At 38.9% G+C, this 24,565-nt stretch overlaps 1 protein-coding gene across 1 annotated transcript in view; it reads right to left on the reverse strand.

Moving 5' to 3' along the window:
* Window positions 1-24,565, reverse strand: part of LOC115201004 (cadherin-related family member 1) — a 122,651-nt gene that overhangs the window by 96,665 nt on the left and 1,421 nt on the right. Inside the window, exons 4-7 of the mRNA XM_029764188.1 lie at window positions 5,046-5,191; window positions 4,786-4,836; window positions 4,548-4,637; window positions 2,024-2,110 (exon numbers count right to left, since the gene is read on the reverse strand). Coding sequence (XP_029620048.1) covers window positions 2,024-2,110; window positions 4,548-4,637; window positions 4,786-4,836; window positions 5,046-5,191 — 374 coding nt within the window. The remainder of the gene's footprint in view (window positions 1-2,023; window positions 2,111-4,547; window positions 4,638-4,785; window positions 4,837-5,045; window positions 5,192-24,565) is intronic.

The following is a 24,565-nucleotide window of genomic DNA, read 5'->3' on the forward strand; positions in this document are numbered from 1 at the left end:
AGCCACTTTAATAATAAACATTTGGATGTAATAAATGTATAACCCGCCACTTTAACAATGCCACTTTATATAATGTTTACATACCCTACATTACTCATCTCATATGTATATACTGTACTCTATACCATCTACTGCATCTTGCCTATGCCGTTCGGCCATCATTGATCCATATATTTTTAAGTACATATTCTTATTCATTCCTTTACGCTTGTGTGTATAAGGTAGTTGTTGTGAAATTGTTAGATTACTTGTTAGTTATTATTGAATGGTCGGAACTAGAAGCACAGGCATTTCTCTTCACTTGCATTAACATCTGCTAACCATGTGTATGTGACAAATAACCTTTGATTTGATTATTTCACCTGTGCTGGTTATATTATTATTACCTTTTTTCGATTTTACTTTTACAAAATAAGTTGTAACTGGACTTTATTAATTACTATAACTCTATTGGTAATCGAATCTACAAATGAAGTTGATCAAATGAATTACACTTTAATGTTTTTATTGTAAGGGAAACATTTTTTTCTCTGACTTTGTAGAATTATACAAAATCCTTGACTCTATCTAAACAAACAAGTATTGTTGTTATTTTTTTAAATGGTTATATTTCCTCAAATATTTCTTCATGCAATTAATACTTTATAATAGTTTATGCATTATTTATCAAGCATTGGTACTTATGTTTGCTGCACCTTGCGGGTTGATATGCATCTGATGCACATGCTAAATAATGTTAAGCAGATGTTTACTTATTTAGGCTTGCCATAACAAAGGGCAAGCAAATACTTACAGACCCAAGACATTTCAGTTTTAAAGGTTTTATTAATTTGTAAACATTTTGAAAAACATAATTCCGCTTTGACATTAAGGGGTATTGTGTGTAGGCCAGTGACATACAATCTAAATGTAATCAATTTTAAATTCCGGCTGTAAGACAACAACAACAAAAAGTAAAGGGGTGTGAATACTTTCTGAAGGCACTGCATGTTTGGGGCAAATTCAATACAACACATTACTGAGTACCACTCTCCATATTGTCAAGCATAGTGGCAGCTGCATCATGTTATGGGTAAGCTTGTAATTGTTAAGGACGTGGGAGTTTTTCCAGGATGAAAAATAAACAGAATGGAGCTAAACACAGGCAGTCCTAGGGGAAACCCTACTTCAGGCTGCATTCCACCAGACACTGGGAGATTAATTCACCTTTCAGCAGGACAATAATCTAAAACAAAAGGCCAAATCTGCACTGGAGTTGCTTACCAAGAAGACAGTGAATGTTCCTGAGTGGCCTTGTTACAGTTTTGACTTAAATCTACTTGAAAATCTATGGCAAGACCTGACATTGGTTGTCTAGCAATAATCAACAACCAATTTGATAGAGCTTGAATAATTTTGAAAAGAATAATGGGCAAATGTTTCCCAATCTATGTGTAGAAAGCTCTTAGAGACTTACCTAGAAAGACTCACACCAGTAATCCCTGCCAATGGTTCTTCTACAAATTCAAGGGTGTGAATACTTATGTAAATGAGTTATTCCATTTCCAATACATTTGCAAAATTTCAAAAAACATGTTTTCACTTTGTCATTATGGGTATTGCCATTGGCATCATGGAGTTGCATTAAGATAAATCCCATGCAGCCTTGTTTACAAGTTCAAACATTGGAATGTGAGATGTAATCTACACTTTGATTAGGCTGATAGAAAATCATAATTATTTTGTTTAATAATTTTTTATTTGAGGGTAATTATTTATATATAGCCTACACATTCTCGTTCTTAACTTCTAACGCAAGTAGGATGGGTGTGGCGTCCTGACAATGATTAAGAGCAGCTGATCACCAATTTGATAGCTCCAACAAAGTTACACCAATGAAACCGACACAACATCAACTATGTGGGAGTCGGCTATGGCCGGTTAACACTTGATCTGATTGAATCTAGGCCTTAGTGCAGACCTGCAGTGACCTCCTGGGTGGGCACTGGTTAAAGGGGTTTATCTCAGCCAGATGTTACAGTACCTGTAGATAGAAGGTGATCGAGCCTCCAGAGCCTGTATCCCGATCCACAGCCAGCACTTTGTAGATACTGCTCCCACATTCAGAGTTCTGGGAAAACCACAGAGAAGTAATGTAGGGCATGACATGTAGCACAAATTAAATAGGCTAGAGTAGAGTGATCGCTGTTTTGGTTAACTTCATTTGGGGGAGAACCTTTTCCACTGGTTACACTTTCTCTAGGTTTTTGCAGTTTTCATGTGAACTGACACCCATTCAAATCTCTTTCAAAGCAAATCAATGTTAATGACCATGAACGTAACAATGGTCAACATAATTATTTCTAGTCGGACTTGACGCAATAGGGAAGAAGTGACATCTTGTCATCAGCTAAGACAGCTATACTTTCTAAAGCCCATGGACGTTTGCCTAATTTAAAGAAAGTATAGCATCAACAGATCTGATTCTTTTTGTAATATGTTATTGCCTTCATTTTTATAAATTAAATTATATCAGCCAAAACCAAAAAAGCATATGTGTTCTATAATGAGATCTGTACAAGGTCTGGACTTCCAATTCTGCTCCCTATAAGTCCTGCTTGAAAAAAAAAAACATAGACCAGCACACATTTCAAGCTGGTCCATGCTGGTCTATGCTGGTCAGTGCTGGTTGGATGCTGGTCAAGCTGGTCTGACCAGCATGGTCCAGCAGGTCTGAACAGCATGGTCCAGCTGGTTATGCTGGTTGGCCAGCATGGTCTGTTGACCAGCATTATCAGTCTGAAACTTTGCCCACACCCTGTTGCCATCTTGTGGACAAAATCTAGATTACACCTAGGATCCTATCTTAATGTATGGCCTTTTGCATTTCAAATATGATTTTTTGGGGGGGGAAACACATGTTTTTTGTTTGTATTATATTTTACCAGATCTAATGTGTTATATTCTCCTACATTAAATTCACATTTCCACAAACTTCAAAGTGTTTCCTTTCAAATGGTATCAAGAATATGCATATCCTTGCTTTAGGTCCTGAGCTACAGGCAGTTCGATTTGGGTATTTCATTTTAGTGAAAATTGAATAAAAGGGTGTGATCTTATGCTACACAAAGATACATAACATGTTAGTTGGACCCATTACAATTGTTGGATATCCCCACTTTGGCTGGATTCCAATAGGAATAAAGCATCACTTTGCAAGCAAGCATAATATGACTTTATGCTGGTCACCAGCAAAAACAAACTGAAAGCTGATCACCAGCAAAAATACAGCGAAGGCTCGTCACCAGCAAAACAAGCCCTAGACACCAGCATATGCGGTTGGCCAGCCTATGCTGATCTATGCAGTTTTTTTTAGCAGGGAGATCTTGTCTTTCTGTACAGTATAACCCAAACACCTGGACATCATGTCCAGTACAGTATAGCTGTGCAAATTCCACTTTGGAAAGCATTGTATACCGACTGTTGAATTTTAATTAATAGGGCTAGGAACCTTTTTTCTCCACTTCCTGTCTGAATGACGTGCCCAAAGTAAACTGCCTGTAGCTCAGGCCCTGAAGCCAGGATATGCATATAATTGGTACCATTGGAAAGAAAACACTTTGAAGTTTGTGGAAATGTTAGAATAATGTAGGAGAATAAAACACAATAGATATGGTAGGAGAAAATACAAAGAACAAACATCCCTGTTTCTTTTTTTTGGAGAGACCATCCTCTTAGAAATGCAAGAGAAAGGTCTTATTGAAAATGGATTCAAATCCTATGGCTTCCACAGGGTGTCAGCAGTCTATGTTCAAGGTTTCAGGCTTGTAACTTCAAAAACGAATAAGAAATATCAGTTTTAGCAGAAGGACACATTCTTGGAAATTTGTGTTTGCACGCACCATGAAGACATTACGCACCTGCTAAAATCGGTTTCCTACTGAACATACTTCTTTCCGTAAAATAAATATTATAGTGTGATTACATTTTAGGGTATCTGAGTAGTAAATAGAAACATATTTTGACTTGTTAAAACAAAGTTTAGGGGTAGATTTTCAGATTTCTTTCTCTGCATGTTGAACGAGTGGATTACTCAAATCGATGGCGCCAACTAAACAGACTTTTTGGGATATAAAGAAGGATTTTATCTAACAAAACGACACTACATGTTATAGCTGGGACCCTTTGGATGACAAATCAGAGGAAGATTTTCAAAACGTTAGTGAATATTTAATTGTTATATGTGAATGTATGAAACCTGTGCCGGTGGAAAAATATTTTGATGTGGAGTGCAGTCCTCAAACAACCGCATGGCATGTTTTCGCTGTAATAGCTACTGTAAATCGGGCAGTGCAGTTAGATTAACGAGAATTTAAGCTTTCAGCCGATATAAAAGACACTTAAATGTACATACATGTTTAAAATCCATAATATTTATGATTATTTAATTGAATTGTGTGCCCTCCAGTTTCAAAGGAAGTTGTCCCGCTAGCGGGACACCTCGCCCTTAGAGGTTTTAAAAACACTGAAATTAAATCACTTTTTATATGAAGGCCACAATGTCTTACCTCTGGAACATCCAAAAAGGAGGGCAGGTTTTTGAACACTGGTCGTTCATCATTGGCATCCATGACAAACACTGTGACCTTTTCAGTAACCTGCAACAAGAAAGGAGACAGGGAATTCAGTGACATATTATTTATGAATGACAGATAATTCATTGTGTCTATAATATATATATATTTTGATTATATTATATTTCATTTGGTTTACGTATTTAAACGAAGCATAACTGAATATGCTTACCTTACTTTGGCCATCTGTGATACTGACAAGAACTTCAATAGAATCTAAAATCTTTAGTGGCAGAGAAAATAATGTCTCTCAAAATACAGTAGTATATGAAAAAAAAATTCTCAAGACTTTGAGGCCACTGAATGTGAATGAAAGCTGCTCATCAGACTAGAATATATATATTATACTCATATATAATATATTTCATATGAACCAATCAGAAAACAATTAAACTGTATATGCTATATGCTATATGTTGATGTAAGGTATACCTCTCTGTCCAGTTGTTCCACCAGAGTTATGTTTCCAGACTTGGACTCCACTCTGAAGTATTCTTTGGCACCGGGTTCAAAGCTCAACCCATACCTCACCTCTTGGCCTTCCGGGTCGGTGCCATTGAGAGCATAGATCTGTGTACCTGAGGAGCAAATGTATAATATTTTCACAACACGCTACATTCTCAATCGAAGCTGTGGTTTTAGAAAAGAAATTGACAAACATTTGGGGAATTGGATAGGTTTGTTTCTGTAGATAAAGTCAAGTCTTAGGCACTGGCAGGGAGGAAGAAGAGGAAGGTCCGCCGTTTTTGGGAGAAAAGTCTAAAACAATAATTGTCAACAATGTCATCCCAGTGAAAGCATGTTATTGGCTCATCCCCCTCAAAATAACTGTCATACATACTGTAAAAAAAATCCCGTAATGTTTACAGTAAATTACTGGCAGCACAGAAGCCAGTAAATTACTGTCAATTTACAGGACCTTTACTGAAACAAACATTTACAGCATTTTACTGGAACACCTGACTACAGCAACATGCTGTATTTTCAGTACTGTACTGGAAGCACAGCGGATAGTAAAATGTTGCAGATCTACAATGTAGGCAGCTAGTGCCAACAATTGAAAGTATTTCTGTTCAATGTACAGTTGAAGTCGGAAGTTTACATACACCTTAGCCAAATACCTATGAACTCAGTTTTTCACAATTCACTGTCTTAGGTCAGTTAGGATCACCACTTTATTTTAAGTATGTGAAATGTCAGAATAATAGTAGAGAGAATGATTTATTTCAGCTTTTATTTATTTAATCACATTCCCAGTGGGTCAGCAGTTAACATACACTCAATTAGTATTTGGTAGCATTGCCTTTAAATTGTTGAACTTGGGTCAAACATTTCAGGTGGTCTTCCACAAGCTTCACAAAATAAGTGTGGTGAATTTTGGCCCATTCCTCCTGACAGAGCTGGTGTAACTGAGTCAGGTTTGTAGACCTCCTTGCTCGCACAACCTTTTTCAGTTCTACCCACACATTTTCTATAGGATTTTAGTCAGGGCTTTGATGGCCACTCCAATACCTTGACTTTGTTGTCCTTAAGCCATTTGCCACAACTTTGGAAGTATGCTTGGGGTCATTGTCCATTTGGAAGACCCATTTGCGACCAAGATTTAACTTCCTGACTGATGTCTTGAGATGTAGCTTCAATAGATCCACACAATTTTCCTCTCTAATGATGCCATCTATTTTGTGAAGTGCACCAGTCCTTCCTGCAGCAAAGCACCCCCACAACATGATGCTGCCAACCCCGTGCTTCACGGTTGGGATAGTGTTCTTCAGCTTGCAAGCCTCCCCCCTTTTCCTCCAAATATAATGGAGGTCATTATGGCCAAACAGTTCTATTTTTTGTTTCATCAGACCAGAGGACATTTCTCCAAAAAGTATGATCTTTGTCCCCATGTGCAGTTGCTAACCATTGTCTGGCTTTTTTATGGTGGTTTTGGAACAGTGGCTTTTTCCTTGCTGAGCGGCCTTTCAGGTTATGTCGATATAGGACTCGTTTTACTGTAGATATAGATACTTTTGTACCTGCTTCCTCCAGCATCTTCACAAGGTCCTTTGCTGTTGTTCCGGGATTGATTTGCACTTTTCGCATCAAAGTACGTTCATCTCTAGGAGACAAACCGTGTCTCCTTCCTGAGCGGTATGACGGCTGCGTGGTCCCACGGTGTTTATACTTGCATACTATTGTTTGTACAGATGAACGTGGTACCTTCAGGCACTTGGAACTTGCTCCCAAGGATGAACCAGACTTGTGGAGGTCTACAATTTGTTTTCTGAGGTCTTGGCTGATTTCTTTTGATTTTCCCATGATGTCAAGCAAAGAGGCACTGAGTTTGAAGGTAGGCCTTGAAATACATCCACAGGTACACCTCCAATTGACTCAAATTATGTTGATTAGCCTATCAACAAGCTTCTAAAGCCATGACATAATTTTCTGGAATGTTCTAAGCTGTTTAAAGGTACAGTCAACTTAGTGTATGTAAACATCTGACCCACTGGAATTGTGATACAGTGAATTATAAGTGAAAAAAATCTGTCTGTAAACAATTGTTGGAAAAATTACTTGTGTCATGCACAAAGTAGATGTCCTAACCGACTTGCCAAACTATAGTTTGTTAACAAGAAATTTGTGGAGTGGTTGAAACACTTAGGTTGGAGTCATTAAAACTAGTTTATGTAAACTTCCGACTTCAACTGTATTTGATATACAGTGCCTTCGGAAAGTATTCAGTATTCAGACCCCTTGACTTTTTCTACATTTTGTTATGCTACAGCCTTATTTTAAAATTGTAAAAATACCCCATAATGATGAAATAAAAGTTTTTTTTTTAAATGTTTTGCTAGTTTTTCCAAATTAAAATGTGAAATAACACAGTGACATAAGTATTCAGACCCTTTACTCAGTACTTTGTTGAAGCACCTTTGGCAGTGATTAAATGCATTGAGTTTTCTTGGGTATTACGTTACAAGCTTGGTACACCTGTATTTAGGGAGTTTCTCCCATTCTTCTCTGCAGATCCTCTCAAGCTCTGTCAGGTTAGATGGGGTGTGTTGCTGCACAGCTATTTTCAGGTCTCTCTAGAGATGTACGATTGGGTTCAAGTCCGGGCTCTGGCCGGGCCACTCAAGGACATTCAGAGACTTGTCCCGAAGCCACTCTTGCGTTGTCTTGGCTGTGTGCTTAGGGTCATTGTCTTGTTAGAAGGTGAACCTTCACCCCAGTTTGATGTCCTGAGCACTCTGGAGCAGGTTTTCATCAAGGGTCTCTCCATTCATCTTTGCCTCGATCCTGACTAGTCTTCCAGTCCCTGCCGCTGAAAAACATCCCCACACCATGATTCTGCCACCAACATGTTTCACCGTAGGGATGGTGCCAGGTTTCCTCCAGACGTTTTGCTTGGCATTACAGGCCAAAGAGTTCAATCTTGGTTTCATCAGACCAGAGAATCTTGTCTCTCATGGTCTGAGAGTCTTGAGGTGCCTTTTGGCATACTCCAAGCAGGCTGTCATGTGTCTTTTACTGAGGAGTGGCTTCCATCTGGCCACTCTACCATAAAGGCCTGAATGGTGAGGTGCTGCAGAGATGGTTGTCCTTCTGGAAGGTTCTTCCATCTCCACAGAGGAACACCTCCCAGACCAAGGCCCCTCAGTTCCAAACTTCTTCCATTTAAGAATGATGGAGGCCACTAAGTTCTTGGGGACCTTTAATGTTGCAGACATTTTTTGGTACCCTTTCCCAGATCTGTGCCTCAACACAATCCTGTCTCTGAGATTTTCGGACAATTCCTTTGACCTCATGGCTTTGTTTTTGCTCTGAATTGCACTGTCAACTGTGGGACATTATAAACTCAGCAAAAAAGAAACGTCCTCTCACTGTCAACTGCGTTTACTTTCAGCAAACTTAACATATGTAAATATTTGTATGAACATAACAAGATTCAACAACTGAGACATAAACTGGGATTGAGATCCGGGCTCTTCGCTGGCCATAGCAGAACACTGACATTCCAAACTTGAAGGAAATCACGCACAGAACGAGCAGTATGGCTGGTGGCATTGTCATGCTGGAGGGTTATGTCAGGATGAGCCTGCAGGAAGGGTACCACATGAGGGAGGAGGATGTCTTCCCTGTAACGTACAGTGTTGAGATTGCCTGCAATGACAACAAGCTCAGTCCGATGATGCTGTGACACACCGCCCCAGACCATGACGGACCCTCCACCTCCAAATCGATCCCGCTCCAGAGTACAGGCCTCGGTGTAATGCTCATTCCTTTGACGATAAATGCGAATCCGACCATGACCCCTGGTGAGACAAAAGTGCGACTCGTCAGTGAAGTGGTCCAGCGACGGTGTGTTTGTGCCCATAGGCGACGTTGTTGCCGGTGATGTCTGGTGAGGACCTGCCTTACAACAGGCCTACAAGCCCTCAGTCCAGCTTCTCTCAGCCTATTGCGGACAGTCTGAGCACTGATGGAGGGATTGTGCGTTCCTGGTGTAACTCGGAAAGTTGTTGTTGCCATCCTGTACCTGTCTCGCAAGTGTGATGTTCGGATGTACTGATCCTGTGCAGGTGTTGTTACACGTGGTCTGCCACTGTGAGGATGATCAGCTGTCCGTCCTGTCTCCATGTAGCCTCTGTCTTAGGCGTCTCACAGTACGGACATTGCAATTTATTGCCCTGGCCACATCTGTAGTCCTCATCCTACATTGTCGAATAATAGTGAAGGCATCAAAAGTATGAAATAACACATGAAATCATGTAGTAACCAAAAAAGTGTTAAACAAACTAAAATGTATTTTGAGACTCTTCAAAGTAGCCACCCTTTGCCTTGATGACAGCTTTTTTCTGTCCCTTTCCATCTAGCTGACACAAGAGGAAGGACTCTGAAAGAACTGCAATGATCCTGAATATTAATTCAGTCACCTCTAGTCAATAAAAAGTTAATACATTCCAAGTTAATACTTTTCCAAGTTAATCATTGTCAAATTCATCAACAAGGTACTGCAAATTTCAATTAAACCATAAGGTGGCCGTACGACAACAAGTGACATATTCTAACATTTCCTTGAGATTTACTTTGTGGCTGTGCTATCAAGTGGAAACCAGATTTCAGACACTTTCTACTTGCAACAACAGAGTGCTGATATATCTAATTTACACATATCACTTGGTATATCAATGAAATGGCATGCCATTGCCTGAATATTATATTAGATTTGTCTTAAAACATTAAAAAGCAAGTTTGCTGCATGCGGTATTCAAATTTGCAAAGTAAGTACCATGAGTCAAGTGAGCAAATCCACTGCGCTACAATATTACCTCTGCTCTAATGTGAAGGCGACTCATATCATTGACACTTTCAAGAGGGCATGGTTAGCAGCTCTGCCTTCTCGCACAAGTAGACACCTCAACAAGCCCCTCCACAAAGTAGTGGTGGCAGAAGCAGCGAGAACTCTGCCTTCTCGTGCAAGTGAAGTGCTTGTTGAGGTAATTTGCTAGCAGCGAGGGTTGCATGGTGTAATCGCTGTGGAAAATGCTCTCTTGAGACTTTTCTAGTCCTAGGCTGTTTGTTCACACTGGCAAATGGGATATAGAGATGCTTCAAAATGCATGCTATTAAAATTCCTTGCGCCTGGTCAAACTAATACACTAATTTAGCGTGGGGTTGAGGTTACCTCAGCTGAACAGTAATAATTTGTCTGGGGTTCTCAATACAGTGGCTTGCGAAAGTATTCACCCCCTTGGAATTTTTCCTATTTTATTGCCTTACAACCTGGAATTAAAATAGATTTTTGGGGGGGGATTGTATCATTTGATTTACACAATATGCCTACCACTTTGAAGATGTAAAATATATATTTTTTGTATAACAAACAAGTAATAAGACAAAAAAACTGAAAACTTGAGCGTGCATAACTATTCACCCCACCCAAAGTCAATACTTTGTAGAGCCACCTTTTGCAGCAATTACAGCTGCAAGTCTCTTGGGTTATGTCTCTATAAGCTTGGCACATCTAGACACTGGGATTTTTGCCCATTCTTCAAGGCAAAACTGCTCCAGCTCCTTCAAGTTAGATGGGTTCTGCTGGTGTACAGCCATCTTTAAGTCATGCCACAGATTCTCAATTGGATTAGGTCATTCCAATACATTTAAATGTTTCCCCTTAACTTTTTTGGGATGGGGGCAGCATTCGGAATTTTGGATGAAAAGCATGCCCAATGTAAACTGCCTGCTACTCAGGCCCAGAAGCTAAGATATGCATATAATTGGTAGATTTAGATAGAAAACACTCTAAAGTTTCAAAACTGTGAAATAAAAATGATGTCTGTGAGTATAACAGAACTGAAATGGCAGGCAAAAATCTGAGGAAAATCCATCCAGGAAGTGCTATTATTTTGAAATTGGTGTTTTTCCATTGAAAGCCTATCCACCTTTCAAAGGGATAGGACCCAGATTCCGTTCCCTATGGCTTCCACTAGCTGTGAACAGTCTTTAGACATTGTTTCAGGCCTTTATTCTGAAAAATTTGGGAGAATGAGCAGTTCAATGAGAGGCCAGTGGAAATTCCCCAACCTGTTTGGTGCACAATCCCGAGAGCGCGCCTTTCGTTTTATATATACAACGCTATTGTCCGGTTGAAATATTGTCGATTATTTAGGCTAAAAACAACCTGGGGATTGATTATAAACATCGTTTGACATGTTTCTACGAACTTTATGGATACCTTTACGTCTGCCTCTTGTGACCGCATTTGAGGCATTGGATTACTGAACAAAACGCGCCAACAAAATGGAGGTTTTTGGATATAAAGAGGAACTTTATCGAACAAAACAAACATTTATTGTGTAACACGGAGTCTTGTGAGTGCAACCATACGAAGACCATCAAAGGTAAGTGATTCATTTTATTGTTATTTCTGACTTTCGTGACTAATCTACTTGGCTGCTAACTGTTTGTAATGTTTTGTGTGCTGAGCGCAGTCCTCAGATAGTCACAAGGTTTGCTTTCACCGTTAAAATATGACACGGCGGCTGGATTAACAACAAGTTAAGCCTTATTTTGATGTATTGCACTTGTGATTTCATGAACGTTAAATATTTACAGTAATTTAATTTGAATTTGGCGCTCTGCAATTTCAGCGGAAGCTGTCGAGGTGGGACGCTAGCGTGACCCATAAGAAGTTAAACCACTCGAGTGTTGCTTTAGCAGTATGCTTAGGGTTAATGTCCTGCTGGAAGGTGAACCTCCATCCCAGTCTCAAATCACTGGAAGACAAACAGGTTTCCCTCAAGAATTTCCATGTATTTAGCGCCAGCCATCATTCCTTCAATTCTGACCAGTTTCCCAGTTCCTGCCTATGAAAAACATCCCTACAGCATGATGCTGCCACCACCATGCTTCACTGTGGGGATGGTGTTCTCAGAGTGATGAGAGGTGTTTGGTTTACACCAGACAGAGCGTTTTCCTTGATGGCCAAAAAGCTCAATTTTAGTCTCATCTGACCAGAGTACCTTCTTCCGTATGTTTGGGGAGTCTCACACATGCCTTTTGGTGAACACCAAATGTGTTTGCTTATTTTTTTCTTTAAGCAATGGCTTTTTTCTGGCCACTCTTCCGTAAAGCCCAGCTCTATGGAGTGTACGGCTTAAAGTGGACCTATGGACAGATTCTCCAATCTTCACTGTGGAGCTTTGCAGCTCCTTCAGGGTTATCTTTGGTCTCTTTGTTGCCTCTCTGATTAATGACCTCCTTGCCTGGTCCTTGAGTTTTGGTGGGCGGCCCTCTCATGGCAGATTTGTTGTGGTGCCATTTTCTTTCCATTTTTTTAATAATGGATTTAATCAAATCAAATTTATTTATATAGCCCTTCTTACATCAGCTGATATCACAAAGTGCTGTACAGAAACCCAGCCTAAAACCCCAAACAGCAAACAATGCAGGTGTAGAAGCATGGTGGCTAGGAAAAACTCCCTAGAAAGGCCAAAACCTAATGGTGCTCCGTGGGATGTTCAAGGTATCAGATATTTTTTTATTACCCAACCCTGATCTGTACTTCTCCACAACTTTTCCCCTGACCTGTTTGGAGAGCTCCTTTGTCTTCATGGTGCCGCTTGCTTGGTGGTGCCCCTTGCTTAGTGGTGTTACAGACTCTGGGGCCTTTCAGAACAGGTATGTATATATACACTGAGATTATGTGACAGATCATGTGACACTTAGTTTGCACGGAGGTGGACTTTATTTAACTAATTATGTGACTTCTGAAGCTAATTGGTTGCACCAGATCTTATTTAGTGTCTTCATAGCAAAGGGGTGAATACATATGCATGCACCACTTTTCTTTTTTTTTCTTTTTTTTCTTTTTTTTTAAACAATTAATCTTTTTTATTTCACTTCACCAATTGCACTATTTTGTGTATGTCCATTACATGAAATCCAAATAAAAATCCATTTCAATTAAAAGATTGTAATGCAACAAAATAGGAAAAACGCCAAGGGGGATGAATACCTTTGCAAGGCATTGTATGTAAATGTCATATTTCAGATATTTTCAGTCTTTTTTATAAATTTGCAAAAATGTATAAAAACACCAGGGTTGTGGGTTCGATTCCCACGGGGGGCCAGCACAGAAAAAAAATGTATGATATGTATGAAATTGTATGAAATGCATGCATTCACTACTGTAAGTCGCTCTGGATAAGAGCGTCTGCTAAATGACAAAAAAAAAAAAAAAAACATAAAACAAAACTGATTTATGTTACGTTGTAACGTAACAAAATATAAAAAATGTGAAGGGGTCTGAATATTATCTGAATGCACTGTATATGGGTCATGACAGTGTGATGACCATGTTATGACAAGTTATGTGAGCTGTTATGACATATTATGACATGGTTATGACAAGTGAAATGTAAAGGCTGTACAATAATGTTAGGATTTTAAATTATTCCCAACTCTTCACGTGATAGGCTATAGGCATAGTGTAATGGATGTATAGTAGAAATGTAAGTTGTAAAAGCCAATTATTGTTATTATATGCCTTATTCTTTTCATATTATGTAATTCCAGATACATTTTGACAGCAATATCCCTGTGATTAATGTTGTATATAATGTTTTGGCTATGATGGTGATAACTTGCACTTTTTTACATTTGAATGAGACAATGTATCCTCTTACCTTATTCTTTCAATGAAAATATTGTTTTATTAATATTATATTAATTGTTTGTCCTTCCTTATCATGTGTAAGACTAAATGCTATTTGTAATTTGTTTTGGTGCAGATGTGTTGAATATACTATCCAGATAAGAAAGTGTCTTATTCAGGAACATTCCATTGAATAAAAAAATATCTGTCACTAAAACAGCTGTAACTTGTTCATAGTAAAAGTATATAGTATTTAAGATGTTCAATTCTTACAAAACAAGGAAGACTCAATATGGTTTAACCCTAGTCATAGACTGTTCTCTTTTCTACCGCACAGCAAGCGGTACCGGAGCGCCAAGTCTAGGTCCAAGAGGCTCCTAAACAGCTTCATCTTCTGGCTACCGACTAGTTGCATTACCGCCACCCCCCACCCCCTGGAACGCTGCTGCTACTCACTGTTATTATCTATGCATAATCACTTTAATAACTCTACGTACATGTACATATTACCTCAATTACCTCATTGACATTGACTTTTTACCAGTGCCCCATGTGTATAGCCCGCTATTGTTATTTATTGCTGCTCTTTAATTATTTGTTATTCTTATCTGTAACTTTTACAAATATTTTTGGGGTATTTTCTTAAAACTGCATTCTTGGTTAAGGGCTTGTAAGTAAGCATTTCACTATAAGGTCGACCTGTTTTATTCGTCGCATGTGACAAATACAATTTGATTTGATTTGAAATATCAAAACGAACTCTGAACCAACTATATTAATTTGGAGACAGGTGGGAAAGCAGTCAACATTTATAGCAATTCAGCTAGCTAGCTTACTGTTGTAAGCTAATTTGTCCTGGGATATAAACAGCGGGTTGTTATTTTACCTGAAATGCACAAGGTCTTCTACTCCGACAATTAATCCACAGATAAAAGGGTAAACCGAGTTTGTTTCTAGTAATCTCTCCTCTTTCAGGCTGCTTCTTCTTCTTGGACTTTATATATTGGTTGGCAACCAACTTTAAGGTGCATTACCAACACCAACTGGACTGGAGTGTGGACCTCAGCTCATCTTTCAATCACCCACGTGGGTATATGCTCCTGAAAATCAATGAGGAGATGGGAGAGGTGGGACTTGCAGTTTTGGTCCGTGTGGACCAATTTGGTTTAGTCTCTACACAGGATTATCAAATATAGGGGGCGATAGTGAGAACACTGGGCGACATCCTTACCTTTTTATTTATGAAACTGAAATTAGTGCTGTATTCCCATCTCTCTTAAATTAATCTTTGTGAACCACTGTATTAAGACTGTTGAGCAATAGTGGACCTAAATGATTGGCAACATTTTTATAGACCTTAGGATACCGTCCTATCTAGCTGATTTGCCTTTATTCATGGTATCCAATGCCTTTTTGAGTTCATCGAGAGAGATTTGGGCTGCCAGTGAGATGGCTTCCTCTGTTGAGAGAAGAGGAGTTCTTGATTCTTTTAGAAATGACTTAGTCTGGCTTGGTGTGGATAAACAATCAGAGGTGTAGAGATCTTTATAGAAGCGGGAAGATTTGTTTGACTAATTTGGGAGCTGATAGTAATTCCGTGGTTTCAGATTTAATAGTTGCTATATCAACTAATTGATCATTACGGTGTAGCTTGTTGGCCAGTAAACAACTGTGACAATTAACATGGAAGTAATGGTTGAGTCTTACTTGATGGGTGGCAAATTCAGCTCTCTGTCTTAACAATCAATTAAGTTCTATCTTGATTTTGGAAAGACTAACAGCTACCTGGTCTGTTGAGAATGCAGTAACACAGTTAACAGCATTTTCAAATCTGATGTCTCCTTTCATTGTAATTTATTCAACCCTATTGCAAATGCAGTTGCTCTATTTTTTATAACTTTTTTGTGGCATCCTATAGAATTAGGGGGTCATCGACTGAATTCTTATTGATTATAATTAATTATTATTATTAGTATTTCAAATTGATGACAGAATGTAGGATTTTGTATAAATTAAATGTTGAAACGCCATCTTGTGGCTCTTTTAGGAGATTCTGAAATTAGAAGTTGGCAGTAGTAAGCGTGGTGGCCTGACAAGCTCATATATTGAATTTCTATTTTCTTCATGAAAGTAAGGAAAATGGACAAAAATAAATGGCAACATTTTGGCATTGGATGAAACATATACACAATCACAAATACCACTCAAATGGACAGCAGTTCATCCAAACCATATGGCAAGTGGTATATGGCAAATGCCAAGTGTCATACAACAAAAATCCCAAAGATGGCGAGCGCGCTGTACCGTAGATTTTCATATTGCAAATGGTCACAAAGTCAAGACCCAAGGGTCAAATTATGAAAATCAATTTTATTTCAAATATTCAACACCCTCTAAAAAAGTGCTTTCTGGACCATATTTTGAATTATTTTCAAATCGTTAGTCAATTATACATATGTAATATGTATAATAATTATACATATGTATGAACATACTTTGTCTTATTTTATTGAGTTGGTCCATAAGACCTATGGTTTGTCCATTTGCAATATATGATCATAGGAAGTCGGCCTCCGAACCCAAAAGTCAGTGAACCATGTCCAAATGGCATTTATACTAACCAAATTATATATATCACTATGTTAAGCCCTGAATCAACCTAGAAGGTCTATTTGTCATGCTTGATCATAGGAAGTCATAGGAAGTATGAATTTGGTGCACAGAGAGAGAAGTGGGACAATGTCGTTTTTTTTTTAAACGTCTAAAATGCCCCCTATTGGATGGGCACGGGTGGGGGGGTACTCCCTACCCGGCCATGGACCCCTTGCATCCCCCTAAAGGCATTAATAACCTCTTGAGGATACAATCCCGTTAACGGGATTGGTTGGACAACAACCAGTGAGATAGCACGGCACGATATTCAAAACGAAATAATCTCAAAATTTAAATTCAAGTATTACAGTCAATAAGATATCATTCTGACACCAAACTGATACATACTGACACCAAACCCACTTTGTCCAACTCGTTTAGAAGCCAAACATCACATATTTTAGAGCAGGCCCAAAATTCACAACACTTTTAAGTTTTAAAAACATGTAGTTACATTCTAGCTGCAGGTCTAGTTCTGACATTGTGTGTATGCCTAGCTGAGGTGACCCCGAATTTTGGCTCGATAGGTCATTCGGAGCCCGTGCAGCGACTTTAATTAGTGCTGAAAATCCGTTTCTACGAGGTCCCTGAATGAGCTATCGGACAGAAATGTGTTGGTCCATTTCTATGGGCCGAGGTGGTTTCAACGCACCTAGTCTTGTGACTCTGGGACTTTTCTGAATGTCGTCATTTTCGCGATGGTCAAAATTAATTGAAGTCCGCTGTACCAGAAAATACCAATATCTACATAGGCGTACAAAGGCCCATTATCAGCAACCATCTCTCCTGTATTCCAATGGCACATTGTGTTAGCTAATCCAAGTTTATCATTTTAAAAGGATAATTGATCATTAGAAAACCCTTTTTGCAATTATGTTAGCACAGCTGAAAAGCCATGACATCATTTTCTGGAATTTTCCAAGATGTTTAAAGGCACAGTTAACTTATTGAACGTTAACTTCTGACCCACTGGAATTGTGATACAGTGAATTATAAGTGAAATAATCTGTCTGTAAACAATTGTCTGTAAACAATTGTTGGAAAAATGACTTGTCATGCACAAAGTAGATGTCCTAACCGACTTGACAAAACTATAGTTTGTTAAAACCTGTTGGGGCTAGGGGGCAATATTTTCACGGCCGGATGAAAAACGTACCTAATTTGAAAAAGGTTACTACTCTGGCCAAGAAACTAGAATATGCATATTATTAGTAGATTTGGATAGAAAACACTCTGAAGTTTCTAAAACTGTTTGAATGGTGTCTGTAAGTATAACAGAACTCATATGGCAGGCATTAACCTGAGAAAAATACATGCAGGAAATGAAAATCTTGTGGCTGTACTATTTTCAAGTCATTGTCAATGGAACACACAGTGACAAAGGATTCATTTTGCACTTCCTAAGGCTTCCACTAGATGTCAACAGTCTTTAGAAAGTGGTTTGAAGCGTCTATGATGAACACAGACCGAATGAGAAGGAAGGGAAGTTGATGTCCCAGGGATGACATCACTTCATTGTCACACGTTCATGTGAGATAAGACCTTGTGTTCCAAAACGTTTTTCAAGACACAGGAAAGGTCCGGTTGAAATAACGTTTCACGTTAAAATGGCCCTAAAGATTGATGCTATATAACGTTTGACATGTTTGAACGAACGTAAATAGATTTTTTGGGGGGGCTTTTCATTGTGACTGTCACGTCCTGACCAGTATAAGGGTTATTTGTTATTGTAGTTTGGTCAGGACGTGGCAGAGGGTATTTTGTTTATGTGGTTCAGGGTGGTGATTTATTTAGTAGGGTGTTTGTTTAGTTAGTTCTGGGTTTATGTTCTATGTTTGTATTTCTATGTCTAGTTTATTGGGGTTGGACTCAATTGGAGACAGGTGTTTTCTAGTTGCCTCTGATTGAGAGTCCTATATATGGGTATGTGTTTGGTTTAGTGTTTGTGGGAGATTGTTCTTGGATTGCTGTGTTACCTTCAAGACTGTTGTTCGTCGGTCTGTTATTTTTGTATACGTGTTTGTTTGGTTTTTCCTTATTTTCCCGTGAATAAAGAAGATGAGTATACATGTCCCTGCTGCGTTTTGGTCCTCTCCTTACGACAACCGTGACAGTGACATTTCCCTTGCGTGCCCTACATTTTTAGTAGCCTACTGAACGCGCTAACAACATGGAGTTATTTGGATATAAATTATGAACTTTATCGAACAAAACAACATTTGTTGTGGACCTGGGATTCCTGGAAGTGCCTTCTGATGAAGATTATTAAAGGTAAGTGAATATTTCTAATGTTATTCATGCATTTAGATGACTAGAAAATGGCGGCTATCTGTATTGTGTAGTGTATTTTCTGAGCACAGTACTTAGATTATTGCAAAGTGTGCTTTCCCAGTAAAGTTATTTTGAAATCTGTCAATGCGGTTGCATTCAGGAGATGTTAATCTATAATTCTTTGAATAATTGTTTAATATTTTATCCACGTTTTATAATGAGTGTTTTTGTAAATTCACCGGCAGTTTTGGGGGAGATACATTTTCTGAATGTCACGCGCCGATGTAAAATGCTGTTTTTGGATATAAATATGAACTTGATAGAACAAAAAAATGCATATATTGTCTAACATAATGTCCTAGGAGTGTCAGCTGATGAAGATTGTCAAAGGTTAGTGCATAATTTTAGCTGGTTTTCTGCTTTTGGTGATGCCTGTCCTTGAATTGAAAATGGCTGTGTGGTAGCCCACATGGGACTGGCAATCTATCCTGAACAGTTTATCCCATAGGGATGCAATGCGCTGCAGCTATAACGACACAGGGAGAGACCCAGATGCAGACAAAGGAGACAAATGGTTTGAGTCTCTATTTATTAAAAAAGACAAGGGGCAGGCAATAGGAAGGTCGAGGACAGGCAGAAGTTCATTAAAACCTCTTAGGGATAGGGGGCAGTATTTTCACGTCCGGATGAAAAACGTGCCCAAATTAAACTGCCTGCTACACGGGCCCAGATGGTAGGATATGCATATTATTAGTAGATTTGGATAGAAAACACTATTCTGATGAAGATCAAAGGGAAGTGAATATTTATAATATTTCTGAATTTTCTTGTCTCCAAGATGGCGGGTTTATGTTTGGCTTGCTGCTGTTGTTTGAGCGCCGTACTCAGATTATTGCAAACGTGTGCTTTCGCCATGAAGCTTTTTCGAAATCTGACAGCGGTTGCATTAAGGAGATGTTTATCTAAAGTTCCATGCATAACACTTGTATTTTCATCAACATTTATGATGAGTATTTCTGTAAATTGATGTGGCTCTCTGCAAAATCACCGGATGTTTTGGAGGCAAGAACATTACTGAACATAACGTGCCAATGTAAACTGAGATTTGATTTTTTGAATATAAATATTAACTTTATTGAACAAAACATACATGTATTGTGTAACATGAAGTCCTATGAGTGCCATCTGATGAAGATCATCAAAGGTTAGTGATTCATTTTAACTGTATTTCTGTTTTTTGTGACGCCTCCTTGCTTGGAAAATGGCTGTTTGGCTTTTCTTGTTTAGGTGGTGTCCTAACATAATCTGTTTTGCTTTCGCCGTAAAGCCTTTTTGAAATTGACACTGTGGTTGGATTAATAAGAATCTTATCTTTAAAATGGTGTATAATACTTGTATGTGTGAGAAATTTTAATTATGAGATTTTTGTTCTTTTGAATTTGGCGCTCTGCTATTTCACTGGCTGTTGTCAAATCGATCCCGCTAACGGGATTTGCGTGTTAACTTCTATGGGCTAGGTGGCACGTCACCGTCCCACTCTACTCAACAGCCAGTGGAAGAGTGTGGCACTACATACAAAACCTAAAAAATGCAAAAATTTCAATTTTTCAAACATACAGCTATTTTACACCATTTTAAAGACAAGACTCTCGTTAATCTAACCACATTGTCCGATTTCAAAAAGGCTTTACAGTGAAAGCAAAACATTGGATTATGTTAGGAGAGTACATAGCAACAAATAATCACACAGCCATTTTCCAAGCAAGCATATATGTCACATAAACCCAAAACACAGCTAAATGAAGCACTAACCTTTGATCTTCATCAGATGACACTCCTAGGACATTATGTTATACAATACATGCATGTTTTGTTCAATCAAGTTCATATTTATATAAAAAAACAGCTTTTTACATTGGCATGTGATGTTCAGAACATGCATTCCCACCCAAAACTTCCGGTGAATTTACTAAATTACTCACCATAAATGTTGACAAAATACATAACAATTATTTTAAGAATTATAGATACAGACCTCCTTTATGCAATCGCTATGTCAGATTTTAAAATAGCTTTTCGGCGAAAGCACATTTTGCAATATTCTGAGTACATAGCTCAGCCATCATGGCTAGCTATTTTGACACCCGCCAACTTCGGGGCTCACTAAACTCAGAATTACTATTAGAACAATGGTATTACCTTTGATGATCTTCGGCAGAATGCACTCCCAGGACTGCTACTTCCACAAGAAATGTTGTTTTTGTTCCAAATAATCCATAGTTATGTCCAAATACCCCCCGTTTTGTTTGTGAGTTCAGGTCACTATCCAAAGGGTAACGTGCGAGCGCATTTCGAGACAAAAAAATTCTAAATGTTCCTTTACCGTACTTAGAAGCATGTCAAACGCTGTTTAAAATTAATATTTATGGTATTTTTCTCGTAAAATAGCGATAATATTCCAACCGGACAATAGTGTATTCATTCAAAGAGAAAAAGAAAAAACAGCATGGTCACGGAACCGCGCATCTCCAATCTCTTTGTCACTAGGCAGACCACTGACAAATTGTGCTAGTATACTCTGCCCAGAGACAGGAGGCGCCTCAATCCGCTTTCTGAAGGCTTTAGAGAGCCAATGGAAGCCTTAGAAAGTGCAACGTAACCCCAGAGATACTGTAGTTTTGAAAGGGACTAGAAAGAGGAACTACAATTTCTCAGACAGGCCACTTCCTGCTTGGAATTCTCTCAGGTTTTTGCCTGCCATATGAGTTCTGTTATACTCAGACACCATTCAAACAGTTTTAGAAACATCAGTGTTTTCTATCCAAATCTACTAATAATGTGCATATTCTCGTTTCTGGGAAAGAGTAGTAACCAGTTTAAATCGGGTAAGTTTTTTATCCGGCCGTGAAAATACTGCCCCCTAGCCCAGACAGGTTAAGGGGTCACTAAGAGGTTAACCAGGTCAGAGTCCGAAAGGTACCGGGCGGCAGGCAGGCTCGAGTGCATTCTGACGAAGAACAGGAAAGGTAAGACCATTTTTCTTATAGGAAATGTGATTTTGGTGAAGGCTAAACTGGGTGGGTGTCTAAATAGCTAGCCCGTGATGGCTGGGCTATGTACTTAGAATATTGCAAAATGTGCTTCATCCGAAAAGCTATTTTAAAATTGGACATATCGAGTGCATAGAGGAGTTCTGTATCTATAATTCTTAAAATAATTGTTATGCTTTTTGTGAACGTTTATCGTGAGTAATTTAGTAAATTGTTAGTAAATTCCCCGGAAGTTTGCGGGGGTATGCTAGTTCTGAACGTCACATGCTAATGTAAAAAGCTGGTTTTTGATATAAATATGAACTTGATTGAACAGACATGCATGTATTGTATAACATAATGTCCTAGGTGTGTCATCTGATGAAGATCATAAAAGGTTAGTGCTGCATTTAGCTGTGGTTTGGGTTTTTGTGACATTATATGCTAGCTTGAAAAATGGGTGTCTGATTATTTCTGGCTGGGTACTCTGCTGACATAATCTAATGTTTTGCTTTCGCTGTAAAGCCTTTTTGAAATCGGACAGTGTGGTTAGATTAACGAGAGTCTTGTCTTTAAATAGCTGTAAAATAGTCATATGTTTGAAAAATGGAAGTTTTCGGATTTTAGAGGAGTTTGTATTTCGCGCCACGCCCATCATTGGATATTGGAGCAGACGTTCCGCTAGCGGAACATCTAGATGTAAGAGGTTTTAAGGGGGTGTCCCCATCATTGTCTTATGCTGAGGGTAGCATCACAGCCATAGGCTAGGCTGCATGATTGTTGGTGGATAGCATACCTGAATATTGAGACAGTCAAATTGGGGTTAGGCTAGATCTGTTGGCTCATCCCCTTTTGTGTTGGGCTTGATGTGCTTTTCGAAGAATTCCACTACATCCTTGGCAGTGGAAAACGTGTTTTATTTCGTAAGGTCAAGATGAGTTTTGCCGGGATCTCAGGTTTAGCTTACGTAGCTGGGATCTCACCTCGTTGTAGGTTGCCCTCTGTTCAGCAGTTCGGCATTCAGACCTGGGTAGATTCTGATCCTCTTCTCCTCATATTCCCCGATTCCTTTGCGAGGTGAACAATTTGGTGTTTGACATCAAAACTGTGGATTTGTATAATCATGCACGACATCCATTCCGGAGAGGACCCGTGCAGTGCGCAATGTTTATCAGTGGCATGGGACCCAGCTTCTCCTGCCCAAACAGTTCATAGAAAAGATTGCTCATGAAGGAAGTTTCAAGTCCTGTGACCCTCACATTGAATTTACAGGAATAAGTGTGGTGGCTAATTTCTGCATTACCAAATGAGAGTTACAAACGCCACACACCAGTCAGAGCTTTAATTAAACTACATCTTTAATAATTAAGAGCTTTGCAAAAGCACTTGACTTTCAATGATGCACTTGACTTTCAATGATGCGCTCTCTCTAATGAACCATTGAAAGTGTCAACACAAAAGTACAAATATCTTTTATAGCCAAGATACACCCCTCTCAACCTACATGACGAACCACAGATCTTAGAAACAGTTCACAAAGGGACTTTATATTTGAGAAAGGAGTATCCCTTAGCCAGATAGCATTCGCTATAAATTATCGTTCAGTTTGGTCCCTAAAACAAGGTTCTAATCTCGTTCCTGGTACAAAAACACAACTCATCCAATGGCATAAATCAATTGTCAACTCTAGATACTCCCATCTCAAGTAAAACCTCTCTTGATCCCACTCCTGGACAAGCTCACTGAGGGGAGTGACTTGCGCACAGGCATTGTGGTGACAAATAATTGGTTCCCCATTAATCACGCCATCCCTTCACATGGTTTAAGAATAGGTAAAGACACATTCACATATGAAGACACTGTTCCATTCTGTCCTCTTCCCTTTCTGATATTCTGCATAGCACCAGGGACATGTGATAGACAAGCCTGACCTCTCCCCTCTCTGGGCCCCAAGTGACTGAGCCCTAGCTAAGGGAAGAAGTCAGGCTTCCAACACCAGAGTCCAAAGGGACACATTCTGATTCATCCGCCACATAAGTTTAGAGTGATTTTTCTTTTTTAGAAGATTGATTTCCCACTGTCTCCAAATGTTACACTTTAGTTGATTAGGTATGAACTTTAGAAATGAACAGTGCAAGAGTTTAAATTGCAAGTTGAGGTCAGAGGTAATTTTCTCACAAACAATCTCTCGGATAGTAGTGGCAAACTCTTTTTGTTTGCCGAATGTTGAGAGCTGCCATGTTCCCACAGGTGAATTGTGAAAGGACAGAATATGCCAGCTGCTGAAGCGAAATATACCTGCTTTTGTTCCTCGTAATCCCATGAGTCCTATACCTTATTGTGATGTTATATGTTGCCAGTTAATTGAAAATAAGTCTGTTAATTCATAGTTATTTTGTAAAAGAAAGTCACGAGAAAGCCACCTGTTTCAATTTGTGAATACAAATAGTCAAGTATGATCACATTTATAGTAGAATAAATGCTCCAGTAGCTGTGTTCAAAGTATTTCTGCCATTTTGTTTCATAGCTGGTAAATGAATAGCACAGAATCTCAGAACTACGAATCCTATATAGTCCATCCCACCTCGTGCTGTAACACTGTCTAGCTGGGGGCTGTGAGCACAGGAAGAGCCACGTCAAAGATACGTTTTCAGACACTCTGCGCACAGGCCTAAAATGTGGTCTAATTAACTTGAAATGAGAGTCTACTGAAGTGAGACTGTTTTCTTCACAAGCTAGGTTGTTTTTCTATGTTTGAGTTTCAACTGCTAGGGAAGAGAAGACACCGCTTCTACTAAATCAGACTCAATCTCACAGAAACAAACATGACTCAAGTCACACTATCATGGTAACCT

Source organism: Salmo trutta, chromosome 10 (assembly GCF_901001165.1).
Source record: "Salmo trutta chromosome 10, fSalTru1.1, whole genome shotgun sequence".
Taxonomy (NCBI): Eukaryota; Metazoa; Chordata; class Actinopteri; order Salmoniformes; family Salmonidae; genus Salmo; species Salmo trutta.